This window comes from Lynx rufus, unplaced genomic scaffold (assembly GCF_022079265.1).
Source record: "Lynx rufus isolate CCGP_SWC_20201006 ecotype Redwood Valley unplaced genomic scaffold, mLynRuf1.p SCAF_3, whole genome shotgun sequence".
Taxonomy (NCBI): domain Eukaryota; kingdom Metazoa; phylum Chordata; class Mammalia; order Carnivora; family Felidae; genus Lynx; species Lynx rufus.
Genome location: NW_025814845.1, coordinates 60,857,032 through 60,879,126, shown reverse-complemented (window position 1 = coordinate 60,879,126; position 22,095 = coordinate 60,857,032). Strand labels below are relative to the sequence as shown.

The 22,095-nt window shown below is 39.8% G+C and overlaps 1 protein-coding gene across 1 annotated transcript in view; it reads right to left on the bottom strand.

Annotated features, from left to right (window-relative positions):
- Positions 1-22,095, bottom strand: part of FRAS1 (Fraser extracellular matrix complex subunit 1) — a 293,351-nt gene that overhangs the window by 78,335 nt on the left and 192,921 nt on the right. The window contains exons 36-45 of the mRNA XM_047092267.1: positions 20,904-21,029; positions 18,669-18,916; positions 12,842-12,990; positions 12,291-12,453; positions 10,589-10,724; positions 6,844-7,034; positions 5,698-5,851; positions 4,225-4,488; positions 1,825-2,013; positions 272-391 (exon numbers count right to left, since the gene is read on the bottom strand). Of these exons, the coding sequence (XP_046948223.1) occupies positions 272-391; positions 1,825-2,013; positions 4,225-4,488; positions 5,698-5,851; positions 6,844-7,034; positions 10,589-10,724; positions 12,291-12,453; positions 12,842-12,990; positions 18,669-18,916; positions 20,904-21,029 (1,740 nt within the window). The remainder of the gene's footprint in view (positions 1-271; positions 392-1,824; positions 2,014-4,224; positions 4,489-5,697; positions 5,852-6,843; positions 7,035-10,588; positions 10,725-12,290; positions 12,454-12,841; positions 12,991-18,668; positions 18,917-20,903; positions 21,030-22,095) is intronic.

Here is a 22,095-nt window from a genome sequence, read left to right as displayed (position 1 = left end):
GAAAATACCAGAAGTAGTAATTTGAAAGAGGATCCTTTCAGCTTCCTTTCTTCAATTCTGGGCCTAGTGCCCAGAAGTAAAATCAGAATAATCCTTAGGCCTGTCCCTCAGGGAGTGCACCAAGGATCAGCTTCACACAACAGAGGGGACAGTATTCCAGATTCCCATGTGGGCTGGGTAAAGGAAAGGCTCCAGCCTCAAGGTAAGCACAGTGTAGACTATATAACCCCAGAACTGCTGGAATATTTTTAGAAACCCAATGCCCCCTTACCCAAAACAGTGATGGAAAATGACTGGCCGATCAATGTGTTGCCTTCTCCATCGACCACATCAAATTTAAAAGCAAAGCTCCCACCAGATTCTCCTTTCCCATGACTGTATTCTACCTGGCCTGTAAAAAAGGACAAGAAAATAAAGATTCGCTATTAGTGGTTTCCGCCCTTATTTCTGAAGCATGAGGTGGGAATATGATTGGTATTCACACCAGCGAATCAATTAACACCTTCCTCACTTTGATATTGCTGTAGACATTTTAATCTAAAGTTTTCAGTTCCTCCCTTTCCCCTCCCACTATTGACTTCCTCGTAATAAAAAACACTCTCATAATAAAATCATCCCAAGTAGGACTGCTTTATGGTTGAGGCTCAGCTTTTGTGAAAGATTCTAAGGAAGTCTCACGAGTAACCAGATTAACAAAATCGCCCACACGGAATATGTGCAGCAACAGCACCCACATCATTGGTTATACACCCATGTCACAGGGCAAGGGACACGGAGCCACAGCCCGTATTCCTCCCAGAGCTCATCAATCCCATTTCCCAGTGCAGCTTTAAGTCATTTTTGAAACAACATTGGATATAACCAACCAAAGAGTTAACAGATAAACTCTACATCGAAGTCAAAAGGATCGAAAGGGACAAGCTCAACATCTTACATTTTTGTTCAGGGACAGTCTCACTGCTAAGTACCTAGCAATGTAAATAGAACCAAACATCTGGGGAGAGGTGCCTGGTCTCATTTTTAAAAAGGAGACACTGAGGCAAGGATAACCAAGATATTACTATCCTTTTGTCTATTCCACTCCCTTTGGCAAAGTACAGACAGGTCCAGTGAGAATTTAGCTGCTACGCATTTTGAGTGTTAATGCATGGACAAGACCGTTATTTCCTCTCCTGAGGACATATTTCCACCTCTAAATGGAATTGCACATCATCACATGACTTTGGATTTGGGTTACTTTTCTCCCCCATTACATAACTTTTTTTTTTTCTTTTACCCCTGGAAGAATTGTACAGTAACTACGTAGCATTTAACACTTATGCTTTTACATTACATCAGCATTTCCTGGAGGAGGGATGAGCTATGTAATCTCCCCCAGGCAGCTCCGATTTATGCCCTTCCATTTTGCTTAGTTCATTAACTTGTGCTCTTTGGGGAGCTAAAAAAGAGATATAAATTGTTCACCTAAGGCAGGCATAATTTTCACCTTAATCCATCCCAATTCACTTCTTTTTCCTTTTTCCCTCTCACGCACACTTTTGAGCATCATAGCAAGTCAAAGTGATTTTTTTTCCCTCCATAATCGCCCCAAATTTCATCAATGCTATGTCAAAGCATGAATACATTTTAGCCAAGAAGGATAGTTTTTTTTTTTTTTTAACAAAAAATTGAGGAGACAAGAAAGCATAAATGGAACTATAACTCAGGTCTTATTCAAAACAAAGAGTGCAGTGTGCCGCCATAAGCTACCAGGCATTGAACTCCCATTTTACTACTGTGGGTGGCTCTGTAGAAGTCTGTACAGGCAGAAGTGAGGTAGCTGACCTTGGGTAATGTCAGCCTGGGTGAAACTCCGGATGGGGCCTTTAACGGAGATTTGCTCTCGGTTGTCATGCTTTACCATCTGCAGGCGCCCTGCCCCAGGATCTTCCTTCATGATGTACATCACCTGACGGTCATCTGAGTCAGTATCTGTCACTCTCAAGTGCTGTTCTGTGATGCGTGCCACAGACCCTGGGAGAGAATGGGAGAGGTTAGGTCACTGCCCATCATTGCCTTTGAATAGTATGTCAAGTGATTTGGGGAGGCTAGAGACTAAATTATCACATATTGCCTTGGTTTATGTACCAGGTGCTTGCTTGCCCTTCTTCGTCTCCAGATGCATACATTTTAATTTCCCTAAGTGAAACAGTCCCCACCTCCAGTTTGTTAATCATCACTCTCTCTATGCTCTCTCTACTCCTGTGACCTATCAGTTACCCCTCCCTCAATCTATGTTGTAACTCCCAGATCTATGATGAAACCTGTTTGGACCTAACTTATTTGCTGTCTTATTTTTTTTTTTTTTTTTTTAGTGCTTATGTATTTATTTTGAGAGAGAGAGACAGAGAGTGAGCAGTGGAGGGGCACACAGAGAGAGAAAGAGAGAGAATCCCAAGCAGGCGCTGCACTATCAGTATGGAGCCCGATGCAGGGGTCAAACTCATGAACTGTGAGATCATGATCTGAGCCAAAATCAAGAGTCTGATGCTTAGCCGACTAGCCACCCAGGTGTCCTAACGTATTTATTGTCTTCAGGATCACCAAATCATAAGAGACAGCTTCACATAAGCTTACAAATATATCTTGTTGCCATCTCAGACCAAATAGTTAATATCCATGTTTACAAAGATTACAAATAGGGAGACCCGAGTGCTGGGCCTTGTAAGGCCGTGCAGGTGTTGGGGATGGAGGCAAGGCACTTGCCCCTTGCTTTCCTGTCCAGCCATTTTCTCACATTAAAAACAGTAAATTCTGGTATGCAGATCTTAGTCATTCTTGCGTAACACATCCTGGTGTCTGGCTGGGCCCTGAGCATCCTGTGTGTTCTCGCTGGGTAATGCCAACAGTGCAAGGCCTAACCATTCTTTCCTCAGGCCATTCTCAGCAAGTGGCCCTGAGGGATGAAGTGGCATCCTCCTCTGGGACAAAGATCAGGCTTTCTTACTGTCACTACAAGGTGGGGTGGGGGGATGCCAGGCTCCGTGCTCCTCTTCTATAATGCATCCATTGCATGTGAAGGCACCCATCTGGGCCTTCTGCGTCACCTCCACCAGACTTGGAGTGCAGAGGGAGACAAGTGCAGAGTGCAGACTTACCGATGGCAATGCTTCCGGTTATGCTGTGAGTAACAAAGCACTTTGTCTCTGACCGAGGAGCCTCAAGTGTTCTATCAGCACTCACGAAACGGTAACAGGCTAACTCACTAGCTTATAAATAGGGTAAAGTTAAATCTCAGACCTAATAATTGGGACTTTTGGGAATCTCCAGAGTTTCAAATACCATTATGCCATGTAGTTTTCACTACAAAATACATGTGGGGCACCTGGGTGGCTCAGTTGGTTGAGAGCCCAACTGAGGCTCAGGTCATAATCTGGCGGTTCATGAGTTCAAGACCCACACTGGGCTCTCCGCTGTCAGTGCAGAGCCCGCTTCGGATGCTCTGCCCTGTCTCTCTGCCTCTCCCCATCTTGCATTCTCTCAAAATTAAATAGACATTATATACATATATGAGGAGTAGGAAAAAAAAAAAAAACAGGACCCCAGGGTGATGCAGATGTTTTGTGGGCAAAAGGCCCACTCTCTAATTCAGCAACCCCCTACTGCAACTGACTTTGAGACTGACACATGTCCCAGGTCCTTCAGTGCAGCTTATGTGTAGGCAAAATTGTGAAGTTAGACCCTAGGATACTATATCTAATGATTCTCAATTATTTTCATAATCTCTTTTGGTATATGATAATTTCCCCAATTGCCCCCCATGCCTCCCCACCCACTTATTTTTTTTTTAAATGAGTATCTTGAGAATTCTGCTTGAGTTTTTTTGTTGTTATTGTTGTTTTGCTTTTTTCTGTGGGATTGGTTGGGCAGTGGCCCTGTTCTAAGAAACCTGGTCCTATGAGTAGCTGGATATATTAAGGTTTCTGAGGGTCTTGGACGTACTATAAGTTCTTTTTAATCTTTTCTTGAATTCAAAGACAAAGATATCTGGTCCAAAGAATTTAAGAGATCTACATTAGTCAATCATTACTCTTAGTATCCTTAAAAGAATAGTTCTCCCCACCTCCAGTCTCCCTGAGTTCTGAATGCCTACTTCACTATGCTCCCACAGAACAAACGTGCACACAGACAAGGAAGAAATAAGGACAGAGGGACCACAGCCACTCTCTTCCATTCCTGTGGTACCTGCTGAGAGTTGAAGGACTCGGTTTACAGCCAAGTGGGGGGCGCTGCTTGTAGGCAGCTCTATGTATATCTCCATCCTCCCTGTGTCCGTGTGGAGGCCATCCGTGAGGGAGAACCGGAACTCATCCACTGCCACACCGGGACCACCAGGCATGTACCCGACCAGTCCAGCCAGGATGTCCTGGTAGGTGAAGGAGGAGCCCTGAGCTAAAACCCTCCCGTTCTTCAGAGGCTCAGAAGCAGTTTGCCTCCAGAGCAGACGACCTGAGGAAAAAAGTAAAGAAAAACAAAGAAAAAGTGGTAGAATACATATGGCGCCAAAACTTGGCTTGGCTTTGTCAACTAGTATGAGCCTGGGTAAGATGTCAAGCACCTCAGAGGCTCTTGGTGTCACACACACATAAATGACCAACAACTCAGAATTTTCTAAATATTGAAGCACAGGGTGCTGCCCTGTGGCCTCATCTACAAATAAATATGATAAAATCCTCCTTTTCCTGTTTAAAAATCTCTTAAGGAGACACAATGGATGTGGTAATACAGTGGCTTAGAAGTCAAGTCTCCCTCCATGAATTCAAACTCACGCCACTATTTAAACCTTATTTTTCCCTTCTACAAAGTGAAAATAGCACTCGTCACTTGCTGCTTTCCTTCTGGGGCATCTGGGATGGGAGAAGGGGCTGTGTTTTCAATTCCATTTAAATTCAGAAAGACACAAGACATCTTTGGGTGGAGGCATCTTTTTCTGTCTTCAAGGGTCATGTGTATCACAATAGGACAGTTAAAGTGCTTCATTAAAGAAAGTGAAAGTGAAGGAAGGGACAATAAAATGCAATGACCAACAGACTCTTCTATTAACCTTCCATCAACAGGAACAACTTCATCTTTAAAAGACCAAGAGTGTTATGATACACTAGGATACCACGTGGGAGATGAAAGTTCCAGAGCTTTAGCTAGTACCAGAGGGATGGCACTTAGAAAACAAGTAGGTAAAAGATTCCCATGGTGGTTTTTACCTCTGGTTTAATCAGGAAAAGTGCTTTCTTTGCAAAAGGACCAAGCTCATAAAGACACCTAGCACACCTCTAACCTGAAGTGCATACCTTGTGCAATTAATATCAAGGTGGCCATGCTGTTCCTTGCATGAGATGGCCCAGGATTAACAAGCAATGAAGCCCTACTCTGACAAGAGGACTCTAAACCCATTTTGCCTGAGGTTATACAGGCAAGCAGGAAAAGAGCTGAAATTGAATTTCAGATACACCAATTACCTAGGATTCAGGCTTTTAGAGCAACTGGTGTCAACTGTGACCCCAAGAATACTGGCTAGCTGTGAATCTGATTATACTTTGATGCAAAGAATGGACTATGTACAGGTGAGGTGGAGGAATAACCAACAGAAATCTACATGTTTATTCTAACAACCTGTTGGGCATCTCAATTAAGAAGCTTGCCATAGCAGTTGTGTCCTACCGTGGTCAGGCTTTTTTGTCAATACGAAAACCAGCTCATTATCCGGAGTGTCCAGATCTTGCAGGCTCAAAGAAGAATTGCTTATCACCACTCCCGAGCTGAGCTGCACACCAAGGGGCCGCAAGGTCATCCTGGGAGGCTCATCGTTCTTCCTCTGATTAAAGTATAAAATATCAGGTCTCACACAGATATTGGTTTAAGAAGAAAGAAAATGTATCTTATTCAGAGAAAGTAACATGTTCACACCAACTTTCACTATTGAAATAGCATGTCATGTGTCACAATCTTTAATTCCCCATCAAAATGGTTAGTTGGGAAAGACAGCAAACCACACAAACCAAATGTCTCCTTGAAAAGAAACTGACGTTCTACAGAAATCGCCTTGGATGTTTTCCACAGGTACAATGATCATGTTTTTCACGGACATGTGGTTGGAGAAGTGCAAGCATATTTGGGGGACAAAATAACACATTCTTTGAAATCAGAACTGTCTTGGAAAGCCCCCCAAAATACCACAGTACTGTAGGAGGCCATCATATTTAAAAGTGTGAGTCTCTCAGAGTCTCCCTGGCCCTGTGCCAGCCCCGCTTTACGATTCCTGAAGGGTAGGGTATTGAGGATATTTTCCCAAGGCAGAGGGTATTCCATGCTGAGTTTTATCTTTTATCTTTCTCTCTCCCCGGGCTGGTAGAGCAAGCTATGTAATTGCTCAAACGAGAATAAATACAGCATCAAAGGACACATTTCTTTGATGTTACAATTTAACGAATAAATGCATTAAAATATAAGAAAAGGCAAATATGTATCTAGAACTACATATAATAATTTCAGGGAAAAATAGGCATATGTTAGTTTTTGTCTAAATATGAGATTGCCAGGGTTTCTCTTGTATGACCCTCACAAACTGCTCTTACACAGAATGAATACATTTTACCCTGAAGTGAAAATTCAGATTTCCAAGTCAGACCATCCCCAAATGCCAGCCTTAATTCTACAAGTTTCCTAAAGGTCAGGGTTATATTTTTAAATTGACCTCTAAAACTGAAGGTCAAATGGAATCTTTTTTGCTTTTCAGTTCATATAGAGCTATCTAATCATGGGATATTGTCATCAAAGGCCCAACTTTTCCAACTTCAAAGTCTTTACCTCAATGGTGATATTGATGCTGTGGATCTCTGAACGACTGTTTCCATCACTTACATAAAAACTAAAAATGTCATGGGTTGGCTCAATGCTTTCATGAACACTTTGAAAGTAGTAAATGTAGTTTTCCAGGACATCTTGAATAGGGAATGATGCCTCCAGGTCACTGGTGGTTCCAGGGCCAAAACGATCACCTGCATCAACATCAAGAGAGAACTTTTACCTTGATCTCTCAATTCCTGATTACTAGGCTGAACTAGAAAACATGACACTATTATCAACAAAAGATGAAAGTTCATTAGAGGATAAAAATGGAGAATGGAAAGGGCACAAGACTAGCAATATAAGACTTGGGGTTTGATCCCTGTTTCCCTCCTATTCCTCATCTATACATGGTTATATTTGCCCTGCTGTTTCCACAGGGAATCAAATGAGATAACATGCATGAAAGCACTCAGAATGTTATTATTTTATATAGCAAGAATCAGGTTGTTTTGTTAGAAATCTGTGATAAAGTAAATCCTGGGGCAAGTAACGATACAATAGCAAAGGTTCTACCTTAAACCTTAGTCAATTTCAAAACCACTATGCCTAGCACATCCTGCAAGAGGAAGCCTCCTTCTCTATATAAAAAAAGGCTAACTCTATACCTTTTTACCTAAGAAACCTCCCCTTGGGTCAGAGCTTAGACCCTGGGATGGTACACCAGGGCTACTGTGATGCTCGGGGACCATTCAGAGCTTAGGTGCCATTCAGCGACTGAGATTCTCAAGTATCATTCAGAGCTCCAGAGATAGAGCAGGTTCTGGTTAACTCTACTTTTCATACCAACCCCAACCAAACACTGGAAAAGGGCAAGAGGGAGAGTAAGCACTGTCTACATGACAGATGACTTGTCTCTTTTTTGGTGTGAGTCTAATTGGTTGATTTTAAACTGTTACCACATTTTCTTCTAAAGAGAGGAGAAAAAGAAAAGAAATCCCTGTGTCTTCAAACATTCCCTGGATACATATCAACAAAGAAAAGTGTATATAGAAGATCTCAAAACAACAAGGCTTTCTTTTTCTCTCTTCCATGGCCCTTTGCAAAGATCAGGTCATAAATCAAAAGGCCACTGACTTCCTGAATTATAGATAGTATCATTTTTTTTTTTTTTTTGTTAACCTCCCAACAGAAAGACTAGGAATGAAAATGTTTTATTTGTAATTTGAAGAGCTCAGGACATTTGTTTCTTCTTCAATGACATGAATTTTCTTAGATTTTACCCATCAGTTTAATTCTTCTTGACATCAGAAGCATAACATAGGAGAGTCTAAGTGACCAGTGACCTGATAATCCCTAGGACATACAGTTCAGTGTTTCCAGAAGGAAGTGCTGTATGTAATTCCTTCAAATTTTTATTTTCCATTTACATTGATCACTACAAATAAAATAAAGGTGGCTTCTTTATTTGGGTCAAAGAGCCTAAGCAAACTAAATGATGCCTAAATATATACTCAAATAGAGTAATGACTTCTTTTCTGTCATTGGAAAACATGCTGTTCAACAAGTGAATCTGTCAGTGAAGCTTTAAGCACCAATCCTTCCAAGTTTTAAAACTGCACCTTCTAGGGGCACTTGGCTGGCTCAGTTGGTACAACATCTCACTCTTGATATCAGGGTTGTGGGTTTGAGTCCCATGTTGGGCATGGAGCTTACTTAAAAAAAAATTTTTTTTAAATTGCATCTTCTGTTTTTTCACGTAAAATCATTCTCATTTTGCTTCCTTGCCTTCTTAAGCAGAATATACTATGCACAAATTAAACAGTTCTCAATGCATGCAGGCTATCATTATCAGCATCTATTACTGCCTTGTGCTGGAACACAGTCTTGTGTGCCCTAGAGGCAACGAAGGTGGGTACTGTTCTGTTTGTGTTGGTACTAAATGAATGTAGAGCCCATGCTGTAGGATTTTATACCTAACAATATAATTATTGTTTCTTCCCGTCTTGCCGGTAAGAAGTTAAAATTGCTTCTAATATTTTTAAAAAGGCATTAGGCTGATCTGCTGGATTCTGAATCTAGGGAGCTAGTTTCATATATACAAAACAGGCTCAGTTCTGAACACCCATGGAGCAAAGGCTGGAGTCCTTAAATTGTCTTGGGATAATTATTTGTACCTCTCACCCCCCACCCCCCACCATCTTTTCCTTACTTCCAGGCTCATACTAATGTAGAGCAGTGATTCTCCAGGCATCTTCCTGGGTCAACAGCAGTGGCATCACCTATGAGCTGGGGGGAAATGCAAATGCAAGGGCCTCACCAGCCTCTGCAAACAGGAACTCTGAGCTTGCTGCTCGGGAAACTGTTTTCACGAGCCCTCCAGGTGAGTCTTATACACAGTAAGGTTTGAGAATCACTTTTTAGAGAGGTGAGGCTTGCCAGAAATTTAACTTCTACATCAGTGACATACTCCTCTGCATGCATTCCAGGTTAATGTAAAACTGTTAGGAAGGCTTAATAAGAAACCACCCGGAGAGAAGAGAAGTGCAAAGGGGCAACTACCGTTTCATGATTTCCCACCTTTGCCCATGCTCTTCCCTCTGCCCACAGTGAGACTCCCACGAACCCTTCAAGTTCTAGTGCACATGACACTTCCTCAGCCTTTTCTGCCATCTCAGGCAAAATTAATCGTTTTGCCCTATGTACCTTCTCAGAGTTTGCCCCTCTCCCTGTCCCAGCATTTTATTTATTGTGATTCATCAGTCTTCATATCTGTCTCCCTCTCAAGGCAGGGGCTATGACTCATCTTTACATCCTTTGTATCTAGCACATACATTTGTTGAGATAAATCAAATTGAGGGATAAACAAACTACGTATATACAATGAAAGGCAAGAGGGGGAAAGGACCTGAGATTTTCTACAGGAAAACACGGCCACTGCTAAAGGGATTTCTGGTAACCAGGCTCAGATCCCAGGCAACATGCTGGCCACAGACACCTTCAGTGAAAGGCCTCTCCGTGGGAGCTGCTAGCTGCACACCAATTAGAGCCAAGCGCTGGCATTCAGGAATCTCATTGCAGAGGCAGAAACACAGTAACCTGCCAGGAGCTGTCTCAACTGCCAGTCACCTGGGTCTCAGAGGGCCTGTGGACAGCACACGCCTGCTTGCCTCTCCTTCCTTGTGATAACCATCAAGGGCGGTGGGTCCAGGGCAGAGGGTGGAGGGGGAGGGATGTTGAAGACAGGGTCACAGATAGACAAGCATGCATTTCAATTCATGTCATATCTTTAAAAGGAGCTGGGACATAAACTATGGTTCAGCTAAACTGCAGCCACCTCACAATGAAAAGACAGGAATTTCCAGTTCTGAGTGTCTCTCCATCCCCATTGCACACACTACAGATCTTCTACCCTGCTCTATTTTTTTGTCATAGCCTGACTTACCTCCTAGCATCTTACACAATCTTCTCATTGGTGAGGCTTCGTATCTGTCTCCCCCTACCAGGATCTAAAGCAATATGAAGGTAGGGGTTTCTATCTGTTTTGTTTACTGATATACCCCTAGTACTTAAAAAGCGCCTGGCACACAGAAAATGCTCAGTAAATTTCTGAGTGAATGAAAGCTTCCTTCTTCCCATTTCCTTGAAATGGATCCATTCCTCTGTTGGTCCTTCACCTCCAGGTTTAGCTAAAGTCAGTTACCTCCTTCCACCGTCCCTTCTTTCTAGGTCCAGAACAATTCTACAGCAAAACTATTGCTGGTACCTGTTCCTGTGTTCTCAATGCAGCCATATTTGGGCAGAGCACTTAGTTTAATGATGGCGTCTCCCTGGAGGTTGTCCTGATCGTCGGCAGCAAAGAAATGGTGAAATGAGAGTGGGGCTCTCCCTCCCTCGTCCACCTAAGAAAGAAAATATTGTATAGTCCTTGGGCGGTTGCACAGAACTGCAGTAAAAAGAACTGAATTGAAAAGTGCTGCCTGGGGTGACCTTCCAGCACCAATTCCACTTCTTTGAGGAGGCAGAATCTCTACAGACGAGATGAAGAATGTGCATGATGCTGGAGCCAGGCCTCTCAAAGCTACACTCAGACACTATGACTTCTGTGTCTCCCTTCAAAGTTGTGCTTCCTTCAGTGATGGATCTGGTTATAAAGCAGCTCTAGCCCATTCCAATCACCCACCTCGGCACAGCAGGATGGCTGTCTTTCTTCCCTATCAACATTCAAAAGCCCGCAGCTAGAGAATGATCCATCCTGTTCTCCCTCAGATACTGTGAGGGCGACTGTCCCACAGGTGCTCCCACCCAGGATAAAAGTCCCACTTCTCCCCTTACAGGATATGTTGGTAGGTGTGCAGGAAGAAAGGCCTCACCATACCTGAAAGCAAGGGCTGATCTTAATGTTAAAGAGGCAAATAAATCAGTATAAGTAAAAGCAGCTGCTTGAACTAACTTTTTCTTTTAGGGCCCTGTTTTGTATGCTAACTCTGCAACCTGTCCCTGGTGTTTTTTGCTAGCCTCCTGGACATGACTGAGCCATTTCACTTTGAATAATTCTTGGCCTCATGTAGGGAGATCTACAAGATACAAAGTAGAAGGTCACCCTGATGCTGGGAATGGAGAAGGTCCACATGGGTTCCCCAAGGTATGGAATATCAAAGCCATTTAAAAAAACTCAGTTTTATGAGTATCATTTGCTTGACAAAACCAGAAAAATTCCTGCATTTTTGGCATTATGGTATGTACACAGAGCAGGCCAAGGAAACTGAATTAACTCTTATGGAATCCCTACCATGTGTTGTTATGTACTGGGGGCTTTTATATGCTATTCTGTTAACCATCAGAGCAATCCTCTATATAACAGGAGTAGTTATATTTTAAAGATGAGGAAATGGAAGCTAAGAAATATGTAATTAATTAGACCAGGGTCACTCAGCTAGTAAGTAACAGAACCAGCACTTGAACTCGGGTCTGGGCGACCTCATGATTAGGATAAGTCATATGGCCTCCATCCCCCCCCCCCACACCCAAGGAACTGTAAATAATATTTACAGTGATTAATATTGACTTAAGAAGTGACTTGGGGACATTGTCCATATCCCCATATTTTAGTTCTTACAGACATTAGATGCTTAACTCCTAAAAGATATATTACATTTATAATTTCACTCCCACTACTTCACACATCTAGCATAATATACAAAATATTACACATGTCTAGCATTTATGCCTAGCACATAAATATTTTTGACTAAATAATACAAACATAATTATTTGACCTTCTGCATATAATTTTTTCATACTTTTTGAAAAAACTCATGATTAAAAACTGCATATCTTGACAGTATTGGCTAGATACTTTGGGGGAAGAACTTGGCAGCCAGTTCAGGTAGAAATCCTGTATTTACATCAGCACAGATTCCAGTTCTCTATAACACTCATTGTTCATTGATCTGAGAATTGTTTACCGTGATAAGGTCAGCAAAAGCAATGACTGGAGGTGGATTCTCAACAGGAGTGATAGTGATGGTAAACATCTGATTGTCTAGATGGTTGTGGTCCATATCAGAGACAGAGAAATGGAAGCTATCAGTAACCAGATTACCATCAGTCTCATACACAGCTGAATACCTACAGAGGTAAGGACAAGAATCAAATGAATGAGTTACATGACAAGCCAGGTAAGATGATTGCATCTTTGTTTAAAACTGGAACAATATAGGGGCTCCTGGGTGGCTCAGTTGGTTAAGCGTCCAACTTCAGCTCAGGTCATTATCTCTTAGTCCATGAGTTCGAGCCCCTCGTCGGGCTCTGTGTTGACAGCTCAGAGCCTGGACCTTGCTTCAGATTCTGTGTCTCCCTCTCTCTGTCCCTCCTCCCCCCCCCCTTTCTCTCCAAAATAAATAAACATTAAAAAAATGAAGCAATATAATCTTTCAAGGGAGCTATGGGTTAGTTGCTTAAATGTTTTAATACAATTTTAAAAAATTCTGTCAAGTAATACAAAGTGGTTATATACCTAATTTTCTTGTTGTTGATGTCTTCCATTGTGAAATTGGAAACCTCCGAGAGCTCTTCCACTTCAGGTCCTGACATTCTTAAGAGGGCACCATACATGGGCAGAGAACTTAACTGAATCCAGATCTCTGGGTCAGGGGAAGAATCATCCTAATCAGGCAAATATGAGGCAAGACGTGAACACACATTTATAGGAATAAATACTTCCAGTAGTTAAAAATCACATGTGCTTCCTTCTCTGCCAATTGGAAAAGTCTCTTTCCCTTTGTGATAAAGCAACACCACTTTGAAGTGCTTGAAAATCCTAGTATCTATTCCTCGTAAAATGCCTCTTTGATAATGTCTTCTGTCAAGACTAGCTTGTGATAATAATGGGGAAATGCACTTTAGGTATGTGGCATAAAACAAAGAGATGCCCTATTGTTATTATAAGGGCCACATGGGGTTTCATTGCTATTACAAGCATCTAGTGAAGAACAAAACATGGTCAGAGATAGAAAGTCATCTCTCTATAAACATGGTTGTAGGCTTCTTTTAAGAGTTTCAAAGGACAGTTTGCTTTTTAGACAGAGTTAAAATTCTATTATAACATATAATACAATGATAAATATAATTCTGTGAAACAGAAAGAAGGGAAGTTATTTTGCTTAGTCAATGACTCACTTTAAGTAATATTTGACATGTAAAAAGTTCAGTTTAACAGAAGAATTTAGGAAATCTTACAGATTTCATTCTACCAGGATGGAACCTACAGATACTCAACCCCCAAGATGACCAATCTTAACAAACACGATTTCCCTTTCCTTCTGCATTGTTTATTGAGAAATAAAATTGGCTTTCTGTGTTTCCAAGTGGACGATAGTTGTATATCTCAATGAACAATTTCTTCTTTCTTCAAGAATATTGTGGAAATATCTAAGAGGCAGGCAACATCTTCTTGGAGAGTTTCTCTGAGTCATTCATCTTTTAGAGTAGTTGGCTGTGAACATGGGGGCTCTTTGCACTTTACCACAGCAACAAAAAATATATATATTGCATGGCAAAGTGTACTTTTAAATGCAAATTTCCATTGCTGTGTTATAGTTATTTGAAGTATGGATCAGGAATGTGCTCAGGATATCTGGTGATCTGGGGCAGGGGGTTTTAGTCAGTTCTTGTTTATACCCCTAAAGGCCTTTTTAAGTTGACAGGTCAGAGCCTCAATGCAAGGTCACAGAATTTTCCATATTTCCTCACATCACCTGACACCAGTAAGGAAGGAAACTCAAATTCATTGAAGCTGCAAACCTTCAGAAAATTTCCCCTAAATTTATACTTGAAAACTTTCTCTACTATTCCACATGGGTTATTAAATACAACACGCAGACTTCCAAAAGACTGCCTCCTAATATTATTATGGGTAACCTGTGAGAGAGAATTTTTAAAAGACAGCTAAGAGTTCCAAAGTACTGTCTTCGGAGATGGTGATAAACTACAAGGACAGAACTCCTGGCTCTTGATTAGAATGAATAGCTTTGAAATTCCACACTGGTAAATTTGGCAAAGAAATGCTTATTTCATGTCAGGCACATTTATTTTAATGTTTCAAATCTCAAGTGACCAGTGGGTTTGAAAAAGTGTGAAATTGGCTAGATATTTTTTTCTTCTGAAAATGCTATCATAATTTAAGAAAATATTAATTATTTTTAATAATTAAGGAAAATGACTACTTTGGCCTATCTAAGGTATCATGGATGCAAAAAAAAATTGATAAGAATGTAGACTTTGTTCTCACATAATTCTCCTACCTTCCTAACCCTTTTGTATTAGTTCATTTTTCATTTTCTTTTTATTATTTTTATATCTATTGACCCACCAGTCAACACAAGGACTAGAACACTGCTAATTAACATTCATGTATGTGTTCCTCCTTTATCTTGTCATTGGGCTACCATCACCCTGGATCTTGCTTCTCATTTCCTTGAATTTCTTGATATGATTTGATATATTACTACAAAGTATTTTTAGTTGTTTTTAAAAAACTTATGAAAAGACTTTCCCCTTGTGGGACTTCTTACTCAGTAGTGGACTGCTGAGACCCATCGATATTGTTGTATGTAGCAATAGTTCATCTGTTTCGAGTGTTGTGTAATATTCTAAGGAGTAAGTATACCACAGGTTCTATTATCCTGTTGATGGGCATTTGTCTTGTTTCAATATTTTTGCTATTACAAATAGTATCACTTTGAGTATTCTTGGGCATATCTTTTGGTGTACATATGAAAGTTTCTCTTGGATAGGAATCTAGGAGTGGAATGGTTAGTGTATATGACCACTCATCCTCACAAGACTATGCCAAATTCTTTCCCAAAGTGGCTTCTTCAAGTTTACTTTTCCATCAGCAAAGAAACTTCTATAGGTTCATTTCCTCTACAACATTTAAAATTTTAGATTTCTTCCAGTTGAATTGGTATGATATGGTATATAGTCCTTTTGGCTTTTCTTGATGCATAAAAAAGTGATGATATCTTTTTATATTTATTGGCCCTATGGGTTCCTCTTCTGAAATTCCTATTAATGTCTCTTGTTCATCTTATCTGGGTTATCTTTTTCTTCTCAATCTGTAGACATTTGATATATTTTCTTTGTTATTTTTGGTTATATATATTGCAAGTACCTTCTTCCAATTTGTAACTTGTCTGTTTTGTGTATTTCTGGTATGTTTAGGGAAACATAAATTTAATTTTAACATAGTCAAATTTATTAATCTTTTCTTCATAGTTAGGACTTTTTGTTTCTAGTTTAAAAATTCTTCCCTTTCCCAATATCTAAAAATATTTACCTATATCCTACAAAGAATTGCTTGATTTGCTTGAAGTTACTAATCTCTGTGTACAGTGTGAGGGAGCACTACAAGTTCTTTTTTTACCCATAGGAATAACCATTTTGTGCAGATCTATATTTTAAGTAGTTCCTCCTGTTTCCACTGATCTGGCTTACTATACCTGTTTTATATTACAGTCTCATTTGTAGGTCTGTTTCTGGACTCTCTCGTACATTCTTGTGCTACTACACTGCTTTAAATAGCGCAGGTTTATCATAAATTCTGATATTTGATAGGGCAAGCCCCTGCCCTCCTAGCATTCTGTTTCAGAATTTTGGTCCTTCGTTCTTTATTGTAGAATCAGCTTATCAAGATCCATAAAAATTCCACTGGGCTTTTGATTGGAACTCAGTTGAAAGGCAAGATCACTTTGCAGGAAAATTGCTATCTTTTAGATATTAAATCCTGTGATTCATGAGTATGGCATGTCCCATCATTTATTGAGTGCTTTTAATGTTTTATTTTATTTTTGAGAGAGACAAAGACAGAATGCAAGTGGGTTAGGGGCAGAGAGAGAGGGAGACACAGAATCCGAAGCAGGCTCCAGGCTCTGAGCTGTCAGCACAGAGCCCAAAGCGGGGCTCGAACTCACGAGCTGTGAGATCATGACCTGAGCCGAAGTCAGACGCTCAACCGACTGAGCCACCCAGGCGCCCCTATTGAGTGTTTAAAAAAAAAAAATGTTTGTCAATTAAGTTGTTACAATTTTTTCTGTAGAAGTACTAATTTTTGTTAGATTTAGTCCAAAAGACATGATTTTAAAATGCTATTATAAGTGGTATCATTTTTTAAGTTACATTTAGTGGCTATTTTTTGCTTATGTATAGCAATGCTATTGCTTTGTTGAGCTTCTCTTTGACCCCTTGGTAAATTCTCCTTTTATTTCTAAAACTTTGCTAAGAGATTCTTTTGGATATTCTTTTAGTTGTACATAGTATCAATTTTCCCTAGAAATTATACATCTTTTTTTACATTTATTCTTAGATATGTGTTATGCGATGCTATTATAGCTGGTATCCTATTTTTAATTATTATATTTTTGGCTGGTGCCTAGAAATGCTATTAGCTTTTTAAGATTAATCTCATATCATCCTGCCCACATTACAGATGAGAAAACTAGCCCTAGAAAGCTAAGTAACTTGCCAAGGGTTACTATGCTAGTAAGTGGTAAGCCTGGATTAAAACTCATCTGTTGTAACTACAAAACACCCTTTCACTACTTGTTTACCTGCAGTGTGTAGCAAACTGTACAGGAAACTGCCATTAAGAAGCAAATCACACAGAATTACATTTCTGCCTTTTGTCTCTCTCGACATCTCTTGCCATTAATGATACTCTAATTAAGAGGCTTGTCTGCTCCTATCCTTTTATATTCTGCTCCATTTATGACCAGCATTTCAGATGGCTTTTCTAACCTTTTTGCATGTTCACTGCAAACTCACTAACTATGCATATCTGCAAAAATTTCCCCCCATGACACCAAGCACAAAATTCTTCTACAACCCTCAGAGAAAAAGTTAGTATATAACTTAGCTAAGTCCTTAAAATATGCTATATTTTCAGCAGGCTAGAATAGTCCTTTTGGAGTCTTTCTGCTCTAGTGGGTAAATTCACATTCAATCAATTTCTGAAAAATACATGTTCAGTTGCCAATGGGCTTGCGTTTTGATATGCAGCTTATAATACACAGTTAATGGGCAGGAACTGCTCCTGGAGAGCTATTTTGGCCTGTCAAACATTTTTCAAGCCTTGGTGATCTATTGATTAAATCTATATTCATACATTTTTATGAATTCATGAGTTTCATAAGATTCAAAAGACCATAACCTATGGTAAAAATCACCTGTCAATTAAGAAAAAAACAAAATCAAAGCTGTTCTGAAGCTCTACTGGACCCATGAGAAGAATCAGGGTGGAATGCAGTTTCCCATAATTTAAGAAAAGACAATTTCAGGGCTAAATCTGTGCTAAAGCAATTGAAGCAATTGTTCCCAGGCTAAGGCTTTATCTTACATGCTACTATTCAGGACTAGATTTTAGAGCTAGACTATTTAGCCCAGAAAAGGATTACTTAAAACTATATAGTATTTAAAAAGGCGGGGGACAGGTCATTGGTTGGAATTTTAACATTGGTAAGGAAAAATTCAATACTGAGAATGATTACCATTCAGATAATCATCCTTATTTTCAAGGTATTTGCCAAAACTATTCATTATGTTTACATGGATAATTCATGTGTGTTTACAATGCACACAACTGAAAAATAAAATTAATTATCCTTATTATCCTTAGCTCCAGAGGTGGAATCAAAGAAAGAAGAAGAGTTTAATTAACCAGGATCACTTAGCAAATTAATGCCAGATGGGGAAAAAATGCAGAGTCCCTAAATCTAAACCTTGGTCCCCTAAACACACTGCTTCCTTTGGGGCATGGGATGGGGGTGAGTCAGTAATCTTGCCTAGGGAATCTGGCAGAGACGCATCGCCAAAGGGGTGTGCCAGCATTCTGTCTAGAGCTGGCTCTGAGACAAAAGCTGGTGAAAAGTGGGCTTCTTCTCAGTGGGCCATGAAATATCATAAGTTATTAGTCATTAATCAGACAAGTTCTTCTAAAACGCTCTTTCCTGAAAATTCCCACTCAAAATATTATGGATGGGGCTTCAAAAAAAATGGGGACTTGGGTTTTTCTGACACCAGCAATGTTCCTTGTTGACAATCACCCATCCCTACACAATCTCATTGTGTTTTCATCAAAGTTTTGCTCGTTCCTTTGTCTGTTCATGAGACACTAGGAGAAGCCAGAGTAAACACTGTAACTCCTTCTAAGAGTAGAACTATTGGGAAAGTTGAGAAAAAACTTCCTTATCTGTCCATATTCCTGATGTCCCAAATATTCAGCCATAGCCTTATTTTCTAGTCAGGGCCAGGGATGGGGTGCAGTGAACAAGAGCGGGGCAAGAACTTACAACATAAGCAAGATGTGACCTGGTGATTACGGCCGTGCTTTTACTAGCAACTGTAATGCTCAGAGAGGCGCCGGCAGCCAGCTGAGGCCCTGGGTCCTCTGACAGTGACACCTCCACTCTTACTTCCACGGTTGTCACCGAGGTGCCATCTGTGACTGAGATCTCCATGCTGTCTTCCCGGGCGGAGGAGCCGTCGTGTAGATACTGCAGAGCATTTTTCTCAATGTCCTCATATGTGAAAGTGTCACCTTTTGAGAATAAAACAAAGTGCAAAACCAATTACTTCTGGGAATAACACTTTTCATGTATATAACACCTTTGTTCTCAGGATTTCAAAGTACATATAGGATCATAAACTCTGGGAGTTGTAAGTTAATTAGTCCAACCACCCACCCAATATAGGATTCCTTTTATACCACTCTTGAAAAGGGGTTATTTAGCCTGCCCTTCAACACTTCTCAAGGTGGGAGGCTCACTGTTTTACAAGGTAGCTAATTCTACTGGAGAGGGCTCTAATTTTTGTAAGTTCTTAATCATATTGAGCCCAAATCTGTTTCTGTAAGATTCAGGCATCATTCTTAGTTCTAGCGAATTAAAGGTCAAGCCTCTATTCTTTATGATAACACTTCTAGAATCTAATCTTGACACTAAAATTCTTTTGAGAAATGTATGAAAATAAATTATGTTTGATGAATCTGTAGAGGTCTTTATTTTAGTTGGGAGTATAAAGTTTTTCTAAAATAAAAAATATCTGAAAATTGAAAAACCTACTTAAGGTTAGAAATCCAAACTTTCTAAGTCTAGAGTACTAATTTGTGATAGATTTTATAGGCATTGTGTGAAATAAGTTTCAAGGTCATATAACTTTGGGGAAAATAGGTTTAAACAAAATTTAAAACTAAAAATTTTTGAACTGCAGGATTTACTAGAATTTTAGAAACTTCGATATATAAGTATTAAAGCATTTCAAAATTGTTTGGTCATGGAATCCTTTATGAGAAATGCCCCTTAGTGCCATGGACCCCAGGGATTCTAGAGAGTAAAATTCAGGAATTGGTATTCTTGGATGTTATTTGCAATTCTATTTCCTGATAGATTATTGGCTGTAATAATTGGTATTATGAATGAGACTAAAGAATTTATTCATTTTCTGTATTTGTCTTCCAAGCCTTCTCTTTTAAAATTGTGTTATTGTGATTTACTGGTGCTAGTGGTATTGAGCCTTAAAAAAAAGTAATAAAACTAATATTTTATATATATCTTTGTATCTTATATATTAATTATACAAATATAAGCTAAATATACTGTTAAAGAAGCTGGGCTCTGACTGTTAATGCTCTTAAAGTAGTTCCCTTAGGATGCTAGAAATTTATTCTCCTTTCTTGTGTTCAGTAAATTTTTTAAAAATCCGCCTTTGTGACTCCCAAATGCTGATTGGTTGTTCTTCAAATTCTATCTACCTTCAAGGTCAGAGACTTGCCCCCCTCTCTCTGCAGGGATATTCAAAAGAATGCATGGTTACATACCTATTAGGAATTATATAAAGATTTTGAGAAAGTACAGATTGTTAAAATAAGCATATAGCATTCCAAAGTGATTACTTTGAAAGGGATAATACTCACTTTGATATATATGGGCTGACTATTAAAAATTAGATTAGTTGTGTTCCTTGTGCTTCTCTCTGTTTTCTAAACAATCAACATGTCTTATTTTTTATAATTGGAGAGTGTAAGAAATATTATTTTGGAAAGCTGGTCACATCACCTACCATAGTGTTACATCACAAAGACAATACTCAAAAAATGTGTTTCCTTTTCTATGGATGAGGATACGTGTAGTTTATACTATCTGAGTTTCAGTGCTAAAAATATTGTGAAGATTAACATACCAAACTAAGGAAGACAAATTCATCTTCATGAACAAACCATAGGAAAGTGGCAGCTGACACTTCCTATGAGGTTGTTCTAAATGTATTTACTCCAGGTAAATCGACCAATTCAACTAATTTCACCAACAACTTGAGGAAACAGCTTCGTAGTTTGGGGTGTGGGTGATGGCACAGAGAAAGAAGTCCCAAATATTTCAGCCAATGGGCTAAAAGCTAAAAGTTTTTCCTTTTTCAGTGTCTCCTCATAGTTTGTCCCACAGAGTGGCTTTCCTTCTTGTCTGAGACACATAAAACTGACTATAGAGCAAGAAATTCTCCAAGCAGTCAATGACACAGTAAGCAGCTACCTGTGGCCATGGGCCCTTTGAACTTGGCTGTGTACTTAAGGAGCACGCCATGCTCTGGAGGTTTCCGGAGCTCAAAGAAGAATTCTTCAGGTGCTATCTTGGTATCTCTTACTACCAGCTGAAGTCCTGCAGTCAGGAGACAAATCATAGCGACAGGTTGTGGGTACGTTAAAAAAAACTCTATGCCCTGGGGTGCCTGGGTGGCTCAGCTACTTATGTGTCCAACTTCAGCTCAGGTCATGATCTCACAGCTCGTGGGTTCAAGCCCTGTGTTGGGCTATGTGCTGACAGCTTGGAGCCTGGAGCCTGCTTTGGATTCTGTGTCTCCCCTCTCTGCCGCTCCCCCGTTCTCTCTCTCTCTCTCTTTCTTCCTTTCTCTTTCTCTCTCTCAAAAATAATACACATTCAAAAAAATTTTCTTAACTGTATGCCCTGCATACATTACAGCCACAGGGCAGGCTGGAAGCCATGTTGTAGACAATCTGATGGTCATCAGAAGGCAGTGTTTAACTCCAATCAACCACAAAAGAGTGAAAATTGATAATACAGTCAATTCTCAAATTGCAAATAGTTAACTTACTTTTAAAAGTTAATTTATAAGTAGGTAGTTCTCAATTAAGAACACTTTTCATCATCTATACAAATGAGGGCATGGAAACCAACATTAGGTCAGTCCTGACCTGCGGGGGTAGGTTTTCTTACAGAAAATGTTCCTAGAAACTGTTTTTGCTTTTCACTATTTATTCCCTTCTTTTTCTGAACCTACACAAGAAAAAAATTGTTTTAACATCAGCTGCTATGGCCATGACAGAAGTGAGAAAGAGTAGGGTAGAAGTGACAGTCAGCTTGTTTAGAAATTGGATGATAATTAATTTCAGGCCAATACTCATGGGTAGAAACTGGATGAGGATCTGTAGAGAACAGCTAACAAAACCACAACATCCACTGTTTGCTTTTAAAATGTACTTAGTGAAAGAATAAAGAAAATCCTAAAAAGTAGGTACACTAATAGGTAAATAAAATCACATCCAAAATAACAGGGCCAACTCCTTACAACTTCTGAAGGTTATTATGATCTGTCGTCTCTCCTGTTTCTCTTTACTTTCCAAACAAAACAGGAGCAGTCACTGAAACTGCCCCCCCCCTTTTCTGCTCTCTACTCTCCTTTGTTAACTTTGTACTTTAGTGATGG